Raw genomic sequence first — 17,500 nt, forward strand, 5'->3', positions numbered from 1 at the left:
GGAAACATACAGGAAACATACAGATAACATACAGGAAACATACAGGAAACATACAGGAAACATACAGATAACATACAGATAACATACAGGAAACATACAGATAACATACAGATAACATACAGGAAACATACAGATAACATACAGGAAACATACAGATAACATACAGGAAACATACAGGAAACATACAGGAAACATACATGAAACATACAGATAACATACAGATAATATACAGGAAACATACATGAAACATACAGGAAACATACAGATAACATACAGATAACATACATGAAACATACAGGAAACATACAGATAACATACAGGAAACATACAGATAACATACAGGAAACATACAGGAAACATACAGATAACATACAGGAAACATACAGATAACATACAGATAACATACAGGAAACATACAGATAACATACAGGAAACATACAGATAACATACAGGAAACATACAGATAACATACAGGAAACATACAGATAACATAGAGATAACATACAGGAAACATACAGGAAACATACATGAAACATACATGAAACATACAGATAACATACAGGAAACATACAGATAACATACAGATAACATACAGGAAACATACAGATAACATACAGGAAACATACAGATAACATACAGATAACATACAGGAAACATACAGATAACATACAGATAACATACAGGAAACATACAGATAACATACAGGAAACATACAGGAAACATACAGATAACATACAGATAACATACAGGAAACATACAGATAACATACAGATAACATACAGGAAACATACAGATAACATACAGGAAACATACAGGAAACATACAGATAACATACAGATAGCATACAGGAAACGGTTTTGTCATGCTTCTTTTCCATATAAAAAAATAAATAATGAAAAAGACAAAGAGAAGACTAAAATAAAAACAACATATGTTAATGTATTAGTATTAATGTTAATAAACTAGTAGTAATGTTAATACACTAGTAATAATGTTAATAAACTAGTTATAATGTTAATAAACTAGTAATAATCTTAATAAACTAGTTATAATGTTAATAAACTAGTAATCATTTTATATATTAGTAATAACGTTAATAAATTAGTAATAACGTTAATAAATTAGTTATAATGTTAATAAACTAGTAGTAATTTGAATATATTCGTAATAATGTTAATAAACTAGTTATAATGTTAATAAACTAGTTATAATGTTAATAAATGAGGCGGCTGTGGCACATGAGGTAGAGCGCTTGTCCCGTAACCACAAGGTTGGTGGTTCAAACCCCTCTACCGGCAACATGCCGAGGTGTCCTTGAGCAAGACACCTAACCCCAAGTTGCTCCCCGGGCGCTTCATTGCAGCCCACTGCTCCTCCGGGATGGTTAATGCAGAGAAATAATTTCCCCATTGTGGGACTAATAAAGGATTGATTATTATTATTATTATTATTAAATGAGTAATAATGTTAATAAACTAGTAATGATGTTAATATATTAGTAATAATGTTAATAAATTAGTAATACTGTTAATAAACTAGTTATAATGTTAATATATTAGTAATAATGTTAATAAACTAGTAATAATGTTAATAAACTAGTTATAATGTTAATATATTAGTAATACTGTTAATACACTAGTAATAATGTTAATAAACTAGTTATAATGTTAATATATTAGTAATAATGTTAATAAACTAGTAATAATGTTAATAAACTAGTAATAATGTTAATAAACTAGTTATAATGTTAATATATTAGTAATACTGTTAATACACTAGTAATAATGTTAATAAACTAGTTATAATGTTAATATATTAGTAACAATTTTAATAAACTGCAGTACCTTTACTGTGTGGTATTAGTACTTGTACTAACATTCAGGATCTGAATACTAACTCGACTTCATTCATCTGTCTGCGTTAAATAAAAAGATCTCTTCATGCAGAATAAAAGTTCAGTGTTCCACACTTCCTCGTTTCTGCAGCGTGTGTGTGTGTGTGTGTGTGTGTGTGTGTGTGTGTGTGTGTGTGTGTGTGTGTGTGTGTGTGTGTGTGTGTGTGTGTGTGTGTGTGTGTGTGTGTGTGTGTCAGACAGATAATCGCTCACTGGGAGGTTTTTGTTTCTTAAAGAGACGTTTCCCCATTTTTCAACAGTCGTCTGAACAGAAAGAGGAAGAGAAGCTGTGTGTGTGTTAGTGTGTGTTAGTGTGTGTTGGTGTGTGTTGGTGTGTGTTGGTGTGTGTTGGTGTGTGTTGGTGTGTGTATTTACATGTTTGTGTGAAATCAGAGAAGATGAGGATTTTAGTTTTACTGCCGGACCATGAGAAGAGGAGGATTAAATCGGAGGTAAAGACTTTTCTTGTTGGTTCAGGTTGCTGGGAGAGTTTGACCTCTGACCTCTGAGCGGGTCAGAGCTGCAGACTCGTGTTTTATTGCTGGACAAAGTATTAGTTCTTAACTTAAAGTAAAAGTACAGAAGTATTACAACAGTAGTAAACGTACTCACAGAGCAGATTAGTATTAATGTACTTTTACACTGAAGCAGCATTTTAAAGTTTTAATCAGTATTCATGTTATTATCATTTATGTATATTACAGAGTAGAAGTACATATAGTACACTTAAAGGGCCGGTGCTGCTGGTTCCTATTCATTGACTGTGATATTATTACTATTATTATTTATTATTATTACTCTTATTATTTATTATTATTATTATTACTATTATTATTTATTATTATTACAGCATTAATTTCTGACTCTTTTCAATCAGTCTGAAGTTAAACGGATGAATGAAACGGAGAAAAATGTGTGTGTGTGTGTGTGTGTGTGTGTGTGTGTGGTGGCAGCTGGTTTTCTGTTCCATCAGCAGATTCCACAGTTTTTCTGGAGAAACATGAACTGACAGTCCAGATCAGAGCCTAAAACAGATAATACGTTAAATTTATATACACACAATACTGTGTATTAAATACTCAAATATATGTACATATATAAATACATATATGTATACATATATATATATATATATATATATATATATATATATATATATATATATATATATATATATATATACATACAGCGGGTAAAATAAGTATTGAACACGTCACCATTTTTATCAGTAAATATATTTCTAAAGGTGATATTGACATGAAAGTTTCACCAGATGTCGGTAACAACCCAAGTAATCCATACATACAAAGAAAACAAACAAATAAGTTCAGAAATTAAGTTATGTGTAATAAAATGGAATGACACAGGGAAAAAGTATTGAACACGCTTACTGAAATGTATTTAATACTTGGTACAGAAGCCTTTGTTGGTAATGACAGCTTCAAGACGCCTCCTGTATGGAGAAACTAGTGGCATGCATTGCTCAGGTGTGATTTTGGCCCATTCTTCCACACAAACAGTCTTCAGATCTTGAAGGTTCCGTGTTCCTCTTCTATGAACTCTGATCTTTAGTTCTTTCCATAGAGTTTCTATTGGATTCAAGTCAGGTGATTGGCTGGGCCATTCTAGCAGCTTTATTTTCTTTCTCTGAATCCAATGGAGAGTTTCCTTGGCTGTGTGTTTGGGATCATTGTCTTGCTGAAATGTCCACCCTCGTTTCATCTTCATCATCCTGCTAGATGGCAGCAGATTTTTATCAAGAATGTCTCGGTACATTTTTCCATTCATCCTTCCTTCAATTATATGAAGTTTGCCAGTGCCGTATGCTGAAAAACAGCCCCACACCATGATGTTCCACCTCCAAACTTCACTGTTGGTCTGGTGTTTTTGGGGTGATGTGCAGTGCCATTTGACCTCCAAACATGGTGTGTATTATGGCCTCCAAAGAGTTCCATGTTGGTCTCATCTGACCAGACTATATTCTCCCAGTATTTCACAGGCTTGTCTAAATGTTGTGCAGCAAACTTTAAACGAGCTTCAACATGCTTTTTCTTCAGCAGTGGAGTCTTGCGTGGTGAGCGTGCATACAGGCCACGGCGGTTGATGCATTACTTATTGTTTTCTGTGAAACAATTGTACCTGCTGATTCCAGGTCTTTCTGAAGCTCTCCACTAGTGCTCCTTGGCTCTTGGACAACTCTTCTGATAATTCTTTTCACTCCTCTGTCAGAAATCTTGTGAGGAGCACCTGGTCGTGGCCGGTTTATGGTGAAATGATGTTCTTTCCACTTCCGGATTATGGCCCCAACAGTGCTCACTGGAACATTCAGAAGTTTAGAAATCCTTCTGGAACCAATGCCATCAGTATGTTCTGCAACAATAAGGTTGTGAAGGTCTTGAGAGAGCTCTTTGCTTTTACCCATCATGAGATGTTTCTTGTGTGACACCTTGGTAGTGAGACACCTTTTTATAGGCCATCAGTTGGGACTGAACCAGCTGATATTCATTAAGGACTCCTTTCTAATTACTGATAGATTTCAGCTGCTGTCTTGGCTTTCCATGACTTTTTGCACCTCCCTTTCTTCATGTGTTCAATACCTTTTCCCTGTGTCATTCCATTTTATTACACATAACTTATTTCTGAACTTATTTGTTTGGTTTTCTTTGTATGTATGGATTACTTGGGTTGTTACCGACATCTGGTGAACATTTCATGTCAATAGCACCTTTAGAAATATATTTACTGAGAAAAATGGTGACGTGTTCAATACTTATTTTACCCGCAGAGCTCACAGCATAGCATAATAACAGATAAACAGAGGAACAGGTTCATGATAAACTTTCAGTTTTTGTTTCTTTATTAACATTAAATAACATTTATTTAACGTCTCTGGAGTTTCTTTATGACAAAACTAACGTTAATGTTGAGGCCACACGAACGATTCTGATCAATAACATTTATTCTGATTCACTTATTGATTGATCGGCTTTTGATTTGTTAACTGATTTAAAGAATAAAATACTGAAGGTCATCAGTGTGTGTGTGTGTGTGTGTGTGTGTGTGTGTGTGTGTGTGTGTGTGTGTGTGTGTGTGTGTGTGTGTGTGTGTGTGTGTGTGTGTGTGTGTGTGTGTGTGTGTGTGTGTTATCCTGGTATGCTGTGTTGGTTGTCCTGCAGTCAATCAGAGATCTGCTCTGACTGTTCTCCGCCTCTGATTGGTCACTTTTCTGTCAGCCGCTGATTCTGCGCTCCGATTGGTCCGTTGTAGATGCCGGTGTCGGGGAACATGCTGGACGTGTGCGGCGGCAGCGGGGCGATGGCCACGCCCACCGTCACCGTTAGCAACAGCTGCCCGGCCGACCTGCAGGCCGTCAAGAGAGAGGTCAACGGTGAGTGTCACATGACGAACATTATCATGTCAACAGGTAACAGGACAGGTACTCTGCAGAGCTCACTGCTGATTGGCTCAGGAAACTTTGATGTCAGAGCTCTCACAGTAAAGCCCCTTCCCCCGTGTTTCCTTTTTGTTCTGCTGAAAATCTCTTCCTCAGTTTGATGAGTCAACATCACGACTTCCTGTGAACACACACACACACACACACACACACACACACACACACACACACACACACACACACACACACACACACACACACACACACACACACACACACCCTTTTTTCCCACATCATCAGTTCCCACTTCCTGTTCAGTCAACATTAAATAAAAACACTTTCTGCTGTTTCAGCTGAAAAGAAGCTTCTGAACGTCTCTTAAATAAAATGTAACGTCTGATGAAGGTCGTTCAGGTGAAGGGTTAGGGTCAGGTTAGGGTTAGGATCAGGTTAGGGTTAGGATCAGGTTAGGGTTAGGATCAGGTTAGGGTTAGGATCAGGTTAGGGTTAGGGTTAGGATCAGGTTAGGGTTAGGTTAGGGTTAGGATCAGGTTAGGGTTAGGATCAGGTTAGGGTTAGGATCAGGTTAGGGTTAGGGTCAGGTTAGGGTTTGTGTTTGTATCAGGTTCTTCACAATCAGAGTTTCTCTACAATGGAAACCAGTAACCCTGCATTGATGGAGCGCAGCTCTCTAGTTGGGTAATATGGAACTATAAGTTCCTTAAGATAAGACGGTGCCTGGCCAGTTAGAGCTTTGTAGGTGAGGAGAAGGATTTTAAATGCTATTCTTGATTTAACAGGGAGCCAGTGCAGAGAAGCTAATACTGGAGTAATATGATCTCTTTTCTTAGTGTTTGTTAGAACACGTGCTGCAGCATTCTGGATCAACTGTAGAGATTTAAGAGACTTATTAGAGCAAGTAGTTAACATGTACGCTATATTTAGAATATTTTCACCTCTTTATCTCGCTTTGTTGCCTTCAGAGACACTTTGATGAAAACAGTAACAAGCGCTGTTAGTTTGTGTTATTGTCTGAACGGAGCCTTTAAAACACCAAAGTCACACAAGAACACTAACTTACTAACGAACTAAAAACACTAACCAACTAACTAAAAACACTAACCAACTAACGAACTAAAAACACTAACCAACTAACGAACTAAAAACACTAACCAACTAACGAACTAAAAACACTAACCAACTAACTAAAAACACTAACCAACTAACGAACTAAAAACACTAACCAACTAACTAAAAACACTAACCAACTAACGAACTAAAAACACTAACCAACTAACTAAAAACACTAACCAACTAACGAACTAAAAACACTAACCAACTAACTAAAAACACTAACCAACTAACGAACTAAAAACACTAACCAACTAACTAAAAACACTAACCAACTAACTAACTAAAAACACTAACCAACTAAAAACACTAACTAGCTAACTAACATACTAACCAACTAAAAACACTAACTAGCTAACTAGCTAACTAACATACTAACTAACTAAAAACACTAACTAAGTAAGTAACTAACCAATCGACACTTTGAATGTTACAAAATGCTGTAATAGGGGCGGCTGTGGGGTAGTGGAGAGCAAGGTAGTTCTCCATTCAGAGGGTCGGTGGTTCGATACCCGGCTTCGGCAGTCGATGTGTCCTTGGGCAAGACACTTAACCCCAAGTTGCTCCTGAAGGCCATCGGTGTGGACTGATGATGAATGTTAGTTAGAGTCTGATGGTGGCACCTTGATGGTAGCCTGTCATCAGTGTGTGAATGGGTGAATGATATGTAACATACTACTGACTGTAAGTCGCTTTGGAGAAAAGCCTCTGCTACATGACTCTAATGTAATGTAAATGTAATGTAATGTAATGTAATGTAATATGTTCTGCTTGTGTTTTTCTACTCATCTAAATGTTGGTTAAATGTGTGTTGTTTAGAGGTGGAGACCAAAGCTTTGATCAAAGAGAGACAGAAGAAAGACAACCACAACCTCAGTGAGTACTGCAGTACTGCTTCTCTCAGAACTACTTTAATACTTGTACTCAGAAAGACTTTAGTCAGAATAAAGACAGTTAAGTTGTTATACACTCTGATGTAGTATATAATACTACTAATGTAATGTAGTATAACTCCATGTGATGTTCTATAAAACAAAGTACTCTTATACAACAGTAGAACGTATAACCGTGACGTTCTGTGTTCCAGTCGAGAGGAGGAGGAGGTTCAACATCAACGACCGGATCAAAGAACTCGGAGCTCTCATCCCCAAGTCCAGCGACCCGTCAGTAAACCGTAGTACTAGAACCTCACTCACAATACTTCAGTACTTGTACCTCTTTGCAGTATCGCAGTACTTCATTCAAACATTCATCACATGACTTTATGTGTTTATTTATACACAGTTATAATTGTGACTCGTTAAGCTCGTTAGTGCTGCGTGTTAACGAGGCCTGTGATTGGTCGATCAGGGAGTCCAGGTGGAACAAAGGAACCATCCTGAAGGCGTCGGTGGACTACATCCGCAAACTTCAGAAGGAACAACAGAGAGCCCGAGAGCTGGAGGAGAGACAGAGGAGGCTGGAGAACACCAACCGGAACCTGCTGCTGCGTGTACAGGTGAGGGGGGGGCACTGCTGTGTGTACAGGTGAGGGGGGGGGCACCGCTGTGTGTACAGGTGAGGGGGGGCACTGCTGTGTGTACAGGTGAGGGGGGGGGGGGCACCGCTGTGTGTACAGGTGAGGGGGGGCACTGCTGTGTGTACAGGTGAGGGGGGGCACCGCTGTGTGTGTGGCAGGTGAGGGGGGGGGGGCAGGTGAGGGGGGGGGGGGGGCACTGGTGTGTACACTGCTGTGTGTACAGGTGAGGGGGGGCACTGCTGTGTGTGACAGGTGAGGGGGGGGGGCACTGCTGCGTGTACAGGTGAGGGGGGGCACTGCTGTGTGTACAGGTGAGGGGGGGGGGGGCACTGCTGTGTGTACAGGTGAGGGGGGGGGCACTGCTGCGTGTACAGGTGAGGGGGGGCACTGCTGTGTGTACAGGTGAGGGGGGGCACTGCTGTGTGTACAGGTGAGGGGGGGCACTGCTGTGTGTACAGGTGAGGGGGGGCACCGCTGTGTGTTGAGGGGGGTAATTATTATTATTATTATTATTATTATTATTATTATTATTATTATGATTATGTTGCTTGGTTGGCCGAGGGGTCTCCTGAATCAGCAGGCAGGTACCGGTTGGCCAGAAGGGCTGCAGCTGCGGCGGTTGCTGAGGCAAAAACCCGGGTGTGGGAGGAGTTTGGCGAGGCCATGGAGAAGGACTTTCGAATGGCCTCAAGGAAGTTCTGGCAAACCGTGAGACGACTCAGAAAGGGGAAACAGGGCTTTTCTCAGGCTGTGCTCAGCAGGGGGGGAGAACTGCAGACCCGGACTGGGGATATTGTCGAGCAGTGGAAAAAACACTTTGAGGAACTCCTGAACCCGACCAACACGTCCTCTGTGGAAGAGGCAGAGTCTGAAGACTCAGGGGAAGGGTTAGGGTTAGGGTGCTGGAAAGGAGGCTCCGGCCGATTGTCGAACCTCAGATTCAGGAGGAGCAATGCGGACTCCGTCCTGGCCGTGGAACAGCGGACCAACTCTTTACCCTTGCAGGTCTGTTGGAGGCTCATCCAGTCTACATGTGTTTTGTGGACGTGGAGGAGGCCTTCGACCGTGCAGGAATATGGGGTACCTGGTTCGTTACTCCGAGCCATTCGGTCCTTGTATGACCAAAGTGAGAGCTGTGTCCGGATACTCGGCACAAAGTCCAGCTTGTTCCCAGTGCGTGTTGGCCTCCGCCAGGGCTGCCCATTGTCACCAATCCTGTTTGTGATTTTCATGGACAGGATTTGGACAGGATTTCCCAGCACGCACTGGGGCGGTTCACAGCCGAGTGTGAAGCGGTCGGGATGAGAGTCAGTACCTCCAAGTCTGAGGCCATGGTTCTCTTCTGGAAAACGGTGGATTGCACCCTCTGGGTTGGGAGTGAGTCACTGCCCCAAGCGAGGGAGTTCAAGTGTCTCGGGATCTTATTCACGAGTGAGGGTAAAATGGAGCGGGAGATGGACAGGCGGTTCGGTGCAGCGTCAGCAGTGATGCGGGCGTTGTACCGGACCGTTTTGGTGAAGAAGGAGCAGAGCCGAAAGGCAAAGCTCTCGATTTACCAGTCCATCTACGTTCCAACCCTCACCTATGGTCATGAGCTTTGGGTAGTGACCGAAAGAATGAGATCGCGAATACAAGCGGACGAAATGAGCTTCCTTCGTAGGGTGGCTGGGCTCAGCCTTAGAGAGAGGGTGAGGAGCTCAGACATCCGGAGGGAGCTCGGAGTAGAGCCGCTGCTCCTTCGCGTCGAAAGGGGCCAGCTGAGGTGGTCCGGGCATCTGATCAGGATGCCTCCTGGACGCCTCCCTTTAGAGGTTTTCCAGGCACGTCCAACTGGTAAGAGGCCCCGGGGTAGACCCAGAACACGCTGGAGAGATTATATATCTCGTCTGGCGTGGGAACGCCTCGGGGTTCCCCAGGAGGAGCTGGAAAGTGTTGCTGGCCCCCGCGACCCGGCCCCGGATAAGAGGAGGAAGATGGATGGATGGATAATAATAGTAATAATATTAATATTAATAATGACTGACCTCTTTGTGTTAAAAACCTTCTCCATAAATTCATCTTCCTTGTCGTTTATTTTTTCTTTCTTGTAGGAGTTGGAGCTTCAGACTCGCCTCCACAGTCTCTCCTCCTCCTCCTCCTCACCTCTGCCCACCTCCTGCTCCTCCTCCTCCTCTCTGGACCCCCAGGCCCTGCTCTCCCCCGCCCTGCCTCACCCGTTCTCCTCCTCCTCCCTGGTGACCCCCTGTCTGGGTCTGGACGCCCTGAGCTTCGTGGACCTGGACGAGCCTCAGGGCGCCACGGCCGTCTTCTCCTCAGACCTGATGTGTGAGGTGGAGCTGACGGAGCTCCACGGCCTGGGAGACATCCTGATGGAGGAGGGGGGGAGGGGCGAGGGCCGACCCGCTTCTGTCCTGTGGAGCCTCAAAGACCAGCAGCAGGAGGAGCAGCTTCAGCATGGAGGAGGACCTCTGATGGCTCCTCAGACCGACTCACAGCTGATTGGCTGATAACGAGCGCGCTCACAGCTGATTGGCCGGCAGAGGCTCCAGGTGTCTGCAGGTGATCAATAACTCTGAGAATCTGGTTTAATGGTTAAACACAAAACACTTCAGTAAAAACTTTTTTACGATGAAAGACATTTTAATTAGTTTAAACTTCTGTTCTCGTTTGTTTTTTATCTCGTGACATCACTTCCTGTCTGGATGAGCTTCTGATCAAGTGGAGACAAAGTCTATTTATTTGAAATGTTCCTGGAACAACTGTTAGCATTAGCATTAGCATTTGCATGTTCACCACAAGATGATCTGATTGATCTGATTGATCAGTTTGACCAGCAGGTGGCAGCAGAGGCTCAGCAGTCTGTTCAGGTGTGAACTCACCTGTAGATGTGATTCTGTCCATAAACACATTGAATCTATAATCACTGTGTGCTGGAAACAAATGATTGAGATGAATCTGATCGGGTCGAATATTGATCTGAAGTCTGTGATCTTCAGAGGAAACGAATGGACGACAGTCTTTAGAATTCACCTTTTCATAGTAGTTATGTGAAGAACATTTATTCTTATTAGAGATGATGTAATCTATAACATGTTATTAGTTCAGCCTTTTGTAAAACAACTTTTTATATCATGATAATTTAAATGAACATTTCTCTGACCCCTGACCCCCAGAGGTCCCAGGAGCCCCAGTTTGAGAAACTGCTTTGTTTTTTTTAAATGTTTACAGATGCTTGCTGTTAGCTGTAGCTCAGTACGTACAGATGCTAGCTGTTAGCTGTAGCTCAGTACGTACAGATGCTAGCTGTTAGCTGTAGCTCAGTACGTACAGATGCTAGCTGTTAGCTGTAGCTCAGTACGTACAGATGCTAGCTGTTAGCTGTAGCTCAGTACGTACAGATGCTAGCTGTTAGCTGTAGCTCAGTACGTACAGATGCTAGCTGTTAGTTAGAATCCGGTCATCAGTCGTCCGTCTTCATAAAGGGACTTTTGTTTGTCTTCATGTTTGTTGTTCTTCTGATTTATGACATTTATGATTTATTGTTTTTTGTCTGAATATGATCTGTTTCAATTCAGCATCATGTTTGTTTTTATAGATTCAAACTTTTATATGGAAATAAAGTCATTTAAGAAAAATAGATTTAGTCTTTTATGTGTTTTGTCTCCACAAGTTGCTCTGAAATCTGTTTCTATGACAACGATAATCATTTTATTCACAAAGACACATACTGTTTACAAAATAAGAGTCTGGATCGACTCATTTAAAAACATAACATTTTTTATACATCTGTGTTTGAAGTTATTTATTAAATCAATAATATTATCAATATATACTTTGTCCTCAACTACTTTATGTACATGTACACACATATATGTGTACATATAAATACATATATATATATATATATATATATATATAAATACATGTATTTATATGTATTTATATGTATATCTAAATACAATCGTCATAGTCTTCTCTGACCACCAGGAGGAAGTGTTAGCTGTTGCAAGTTTTATGTATGTGTGTCTGTATGTGTGTGCGTGTGTGTGTGTGTGCGTGTGTTTGTGTGTGTGTACGTGTGTGTGTATGTGTGTGTGTGTATGTGAGTGTGTGTGTATGTGAGTGTGTGTGTGTGTGTGTGTGTGTGTGTGTGTGTGTGTGTGTATGTGTGTGTGTGTATGTGAGTGTGTGTATGTGAGTGTGTATGTGAGTGTGTATGTGTATGTGTGTATGTGAGTGTGTGTGTGTGTATGTGTGTGTGTATGTGTGTATGTGAGTGTGTGTGTGTCTCTTTGATGTTGGGCTTGCTGGGGGTCAGAGGTCAGGTGGCGTTGTCATCTCAGTGATTTCCCATTTCCTGTTTTGATGTCCTGTCGTGTCGCTTCAACAAACACACACTTCCTGTCCCTGCAGGATCCACTTCCTGTCCAGTTCATGAAGTACGTACAGATGCTAGCTGTTAGCTGTAGCACAGAGCTGCATTTGTTCTACTAATGAAGTTCAGTTTTCTCTGACTGTCAGTGAACGTTACGTCACACATTCATGTATTCATTCCAGATGACGTGTCATTACCATGAGGACATCATGTCATCATTAAGAGGACAGAAGACCATGTTTTATTGTCACTCAGCTGATCTGAGTTCAGGCTCTGATTGGCCGTTCCGTCTCCAGGCAACGGTCAGTGCTGTGACATCATCTTGTAGTCCGTCTGTGATTGGCTGCTCTATGAGGGGAAGCAGATGGAGCAGCACTCCAAACAGACCTCCAGACAGTCAGTGGAGCCGCAGCAGTCCTCCAGTATCCCACAATCCACTGCGGCCTGACACGCCTCCTCCGTACAGGCCGCCTCCATGCAGCAGCAGCAGCCAACCGCAGCGTCGCAGCAGCAGGCCCCGCCCACTCCACAGGACAGACACTCCCCCACAGCCAGACACATGGACGGCAGCTCGCAGAACAGACATGCCAGGAGACAGTGAACGCAACAGTCTGTAGAGACAGAGACAGAGACAGTGAACACAACAGTCTGTAGAGACAGAGACAGTGAACACAACAGTCTGTAGAGACAGAGACAGTGAACACAACAGTCTGTAGAGACAGAGACAGTGAACACAACAGTCTGTAGAGACAGTCTGTGAACAGAGACAGACAGAGATAGAGACAGTGAACACAACAGTCTGTAGAGACAGAGACAGTGAACACAACAGTCTGTAGAGACAGAGACAGTGAACACAACAGTCTGTAGAGACAGAGACAGTGAACACAACAGTCTGTAGAGACAGAGACAGTGAACACAACAGTCTGTAGAGACAGAGACAGTGAACACAACAGTCTGTAGAGACAGAGACAGTGAACACAACAGTCTGTAGAGACAGAGACAGTGAACACAACAGTCTGTAGAGACAGAGACAGTGAACACAACAGTCTGTAGAGACAGAGACAGTGAACACAACAGTCTGTAGAGACAGAGACAGAGACAGTGAACACAACAGTCTGTAGAGACAGAGACAGTGAACACAACAGTCTGTAGAGACAGAGACAGAGACAGTGAACACAACAGTCTGTAGAGACAGAGACAGTGAACACAACAGTCTGTAGAGACAGAGACAGAGACAGTGAACACAACAGTCTGTAGAGACAGAGACAGTGAACACAACAGTCTGTAGAGACAGAGACAGTGAACACAACAGTCTGTAGAGACAGAGACAGAGACAGTGAACACAACAGTCTGTAGAGACAGTGACAGTGAAGTCTGTAGAGACAGTGACAGTGAACACAACAGTCTGTAGAGACAGTGAACACAACAGTCTGTAGAGACAGAGACAGTGAACACAACAGTCTGTAGAGACAGAGACAGTGAACACAAGTCTCTCAACAATATCTTTGAACATATTGATTTCATTTTTTTCATATTTCCATTGTTATTGTTTGACTATTTTATGATCCAGACTTCCTGTTTGTAACTTTTACTGACTGAAGAAGTCAAACTGGATGATTGATGAAGTGAACAAACATCTACATGTGTGTTTTAGAAACAATACAGAGAGTGTGTTCATGAACATGAACTGGTCTGGTGTCAGATGGGAGTTAACGGCTGCTGGTTTATCAGAGAGAGATAAGCAGACGACCACGAGGAAGGTGTTCACTGATAAACTGTCAGAGAGAAATACTGTCTGTCTGTCTGTCCATCTGTCTGTCTGTCTCTCTGTTTTTCTGTCTGTCCGTCCGTCCGTCTATCTGACGTCTGTCTGTCCACCTCAATAACATTACAGATTCTGATAAACTACCTCTATAGAGAGTTTAATAAGCCTTTATGCTGATGACATATCTATATATATATATAGATATATATAGATATATATATATGTACAGTCAGGTCCATAAATATTTGGACATTGACACAATTTTCATCATTTTGGCTCTGTACACAACCACAATGGATTTGAAATGAAACAATCGAGATGTGCTTTGAGTGCAGACGTTCAGCTTCAATTTGAGGGTATTTACATCCAAATCAGGTGACGGTGTAGGAATTACATTACATGACATTACATTACATTACATTACAGTCATTTAGCAGACGCTTTTATCCAAAGCGACTTACAGGAAGTGTATTCAACATAGGTATTCAAGAGAACTACTAGTCACCAGAAGTCATCAGTGCATCTCCTTTCTTAAACAAGCATCTTAAAGCATAAACCAGAGCAAAAGTATAGTGCAGAGGCAGATTACTACGAAAACAATAATTGCAACAGACTAATACGAATATAATAGGTGCTACGAGGAAGGCTCAGGGTAGTACTTCTTGAAGAGGTGAGGTTAAAGATGGGCAGTGACTCTGCTGTCCTGACGTCAGTGGGGAGTTCATTCCACCACTGAGGGGCCAGGACAGGAAGAAGCTGTGACCTTACAACAATTACAACAAATGATATACGTGGTCCCTCCCTTTTGAAGGGACCAAAAGTAATTGGACAAAGTAACATAATCATAAATCAAATTGTCACTTTTAATATTTGGTTGCAAATCCTTTGCAGTCAATGACAGCCTGAAGTCTGGAACCCATAGACATCACCAGACGCTGGGTTTCATCCCTGGTGATGCTCTGCCAGGCCTCTACTGACACTGTCTTCAGTTCCTGCTTGTTCCTTGTTTCCCTTCAGCTTTGTCTTCAGCAAGTGAAATGCATGCTCAATTGGATTCAGGTCAGGTGATTGACTTGGCCATTGCAGAACATTCCACTTCCTTGCCTTGATAAACTCTTTGGTTGTGTTTGCAGTATGCTTGGGGTCATTGTCCATCTGCACTGTGAAGTGCCGTCCAATGAGTTTTGAAGCATTTGGCTGAATATGAGCAGATAATATCGCCCGAAACACTTCAGAATTCATCCTGCTGCTTTTGTCAGCAGTCACATCATCAATAAATCCGAGGGAACAGTTCCATTGGCAGCCATACATGGCCACGCCATAACACTACCACCACCATGCTTCACTGATGAGGTGCTATGCTTTGGATCATGAGCAGTTCCTTCCCTTCTCTGTACTCTTCTCTTTCCATCATTCTGGTACAAGTTGATCTGTGTCTCATCTGTCCATAGGATGTTGTTCCAGAACTGTACAGACTTTTTTAGATGTTTTTTTGGCAAACTCTAACTCTGGTGAAGGCTTCTCTTGATTGTTGACTTTGACACGGATACGCCTACCTGTTGTGAAGGGGTTTTTCTTCACCTGGTAAAGAATTCTTCGGTCATCAACCACAGTTGTTTTCCTTGGTCTTCCGGGTCTGTTGGTGTTGCTGAGCTCACCAGTGCTTTCTTTCTTTTTAAGAATGTACCAAACAGTGGATTTGGCCACACCTAATGTTTTTGCTATCTCTCTGATGGGTTTGTTCTGATTCTTCAGCCTAATGATGGCTTGCCTCACTGATAGCGACAGCTCTTTGGACTTCATATTGAGAATTGACAGCAACAGATTCCAAATGCAAAATCCCACACTTGAAATGAACTCTAGACCTTTTATCTGCTCCTTGTTAATGAAATAATGAGGGAATAACACACACCTGGCCATGGAACAGCTGATCAGCCAATTGTCCAATTAACTTTTGGTCCCTTCAAAAGGGAGGGACCACGTATATAATGTCTTGTAATTCCTACACCGTCACCTGATTTGGATGTAAATACCCTCAAATTGAAGCTGAAAGTCTGCACTCAAAGCACATCTTCATTGTTTCATTTCAAATCCATTGTGGTTGTGTACAGAGCCAAAATGATGAAAATTGTGTCAATGTCCAAATATTTATGGACCTGACTGTATATATACATATATATATATATATAGATCAACCCTGATTGGCTCACCATCTCCAGCGACCTCCTTAATGTGGGCGGCGTCCGTCTTAATGGAGGCGTGGCTTTTAGTGGAGGTGAGACGCTTCTGATTGGTGCTGTGTCCGTGGTGACGATGAGGAGGAGGAGGAGTACAGACGGGAGGAGGAGACACTGAGGAGCTGTCCACACCTGAGAGACAGAGAGGTGACGTCACAGGTGACATCAGACAGCTACCTTTCTGTTTCCTGAGAGCAGCCGTCTGTCCGGGCAGCAGGCGAGCGACGTCATTGGTGGAGGAGCCGTCTGTCACAGAGTCATCACCGCTGTCTCCGTCCTCTGACCTATCAGAGAGCAGGGGGGGAGGGCTCTCCTCTGAAACACAGGTGAGGTCGTTTTCATGATTCCTGGCTGCTCTTTGAGCTCTTCAGAGACGTTCTTCCATCGGTGCCATTAAACACCACAGAAGAAGAACATTAAAGTACTCAGATCTCAAGTCAAAGTAGAAATACTTTTTAATTAAGTTATCAGGATTAGCAGTACTTTCCAGCTGTTTATGTATCTTATATTAATATATGGAAACAATTATCCAGTTATGTTTTGGAGTTAAAGAATAAAGTATCAGATAACAATAATCAAGTTAAGTACTTGAGTACTTGAGTACTTGAGTGAAGTACTTAGTTACTTTTCACCACCACAGAAGAAGAAGAGAACAATGGAAATGTGGCATTTCTGTGTTAATGTGAAGAAGAAGAACATAAAATAATTAGGCTCAATATTTGATTAACTCAGTTTTTATAATAATGTTTGTCATTTTATTGATGCGGTCAACAGGAAGTCCTGCCTGTGAGTCTGAGTTCAGGGTGAAAACACACGTTCTGAAACAGGAAGTGGTCCAGAGGATGTGGATCCAGATGTGAGACGGTTCTAATGTTCTCAGATCAGAGTGACATCATCAGTCAGACAAACGTGATGTCACCGTGTGACATCATCACACAGGAAGTGAAGAACCGTCTCACCTGTGCTGTGAAGCCGGAGCGTCCCATTGGCTGTTGGCTGGCTGGAGATGCATTCTGATTGGACATTGTTCTTGTCGGCTCCACACTCGGTGATGTCATAGCCTTCGCAGTGTGATGTCACATCCATCCTATCAGTTTAACCAGATCATAAAAATAAATATTGATCAGCTGTGACTGTTTTATTTTCATACGTCAACTACAACAACACCAATAATAATATAAAGTC

At 42.1% G+C, this 17,500-nt stretch overlaps 2 protein-coding genes across 3 annotated transcripts in view; one reads left to right on the forward strand and one right to left on the reverse strand.

The window, feature by feature from the left end:
* tfe3a (transcription factor binding to IGHM enhancer 3a) overlaps window positions 1-11,560 on the forward strand; it is an 18,664-nt gene extending 7,104 nt beyond the window's left edge. The window contains exons 7-11 of the mRNA XM_054609039.1: window positions 5,162-5,282; window positions 7,239-7,295; window positions 7,507-7,582; window positions 7,770-7,917; window positions 10,029-11,560. Coding sequence (XP_054465014.1) covers window positions 5,162-5,282; window positions 7,239-7,295; window positions 7,507-7,582; window positions 7,770-7,917; window positions 10,029-10,445 — 819 coding nt within the window. The 3' untranslated portion in view covers window positions 10,446-11,560. The remainder of the gene's footprint in view (window positions 1-5,161; window positions 5,283-7,238; window positions 7,296-7,506; window positions 7,583-7,769; window positions 7,918-10,028) is intronic.
* A 177-nt stretch (window positions 11,561-11,737) lies between these two features.
* The window catches only part of zgc:113363 (uncharacterized protein LOC791449 homolog), a 6,362-nt gene continuing 599 nt past the window's right edge, over window positions 11,738-17,500 (reverse strand). The window contains exons 2-4 of one of the 2 annotated variants that reach the window (XM_054609776.1): window positions 17,275-17,402; window positions 16,289-16,447; window positions 11,738-12,924 (exon numbers count right to left, since the gene is read on the reverse strand). In XM_054609776.1, the coding sequence (XP_054465751.1) occupies window positions 12,662-12,924; window positions 16,289-16,447; window positions 17,275-17,401 (549 nt within the window). In that variant the 5' untranslated portion in view covers window position 17,402 and the 3' untranslated portion in view covers window positions 11,738-12,661. Of the gene's footprint in view, window positions 12,925-16,288; window positions 16,631-17,274; window positions 17,403-17,500 lie in introns of both variants that reach the window. The other variant, XM_054609775.1, reaches the window with a different exon arrangement.

Source organism: Anoplopoma fimbria, chromosome 12 (assembly GCF_027596085.1).
Source record: "Anoplopoma fimbria isolate UVic2021 breed Golden Eagle Sablefish chromosome 12, Afim_UVic_2022, whole genome shotgun sequence".
In the NCBI taxonomy this organism is placed as follows: Eukaryota; Metazoa; Chordata; class Actinopteri; order Perciformes; family Anoplopomatidae; genus Anoplopoma; species Anoplopoma fimbria.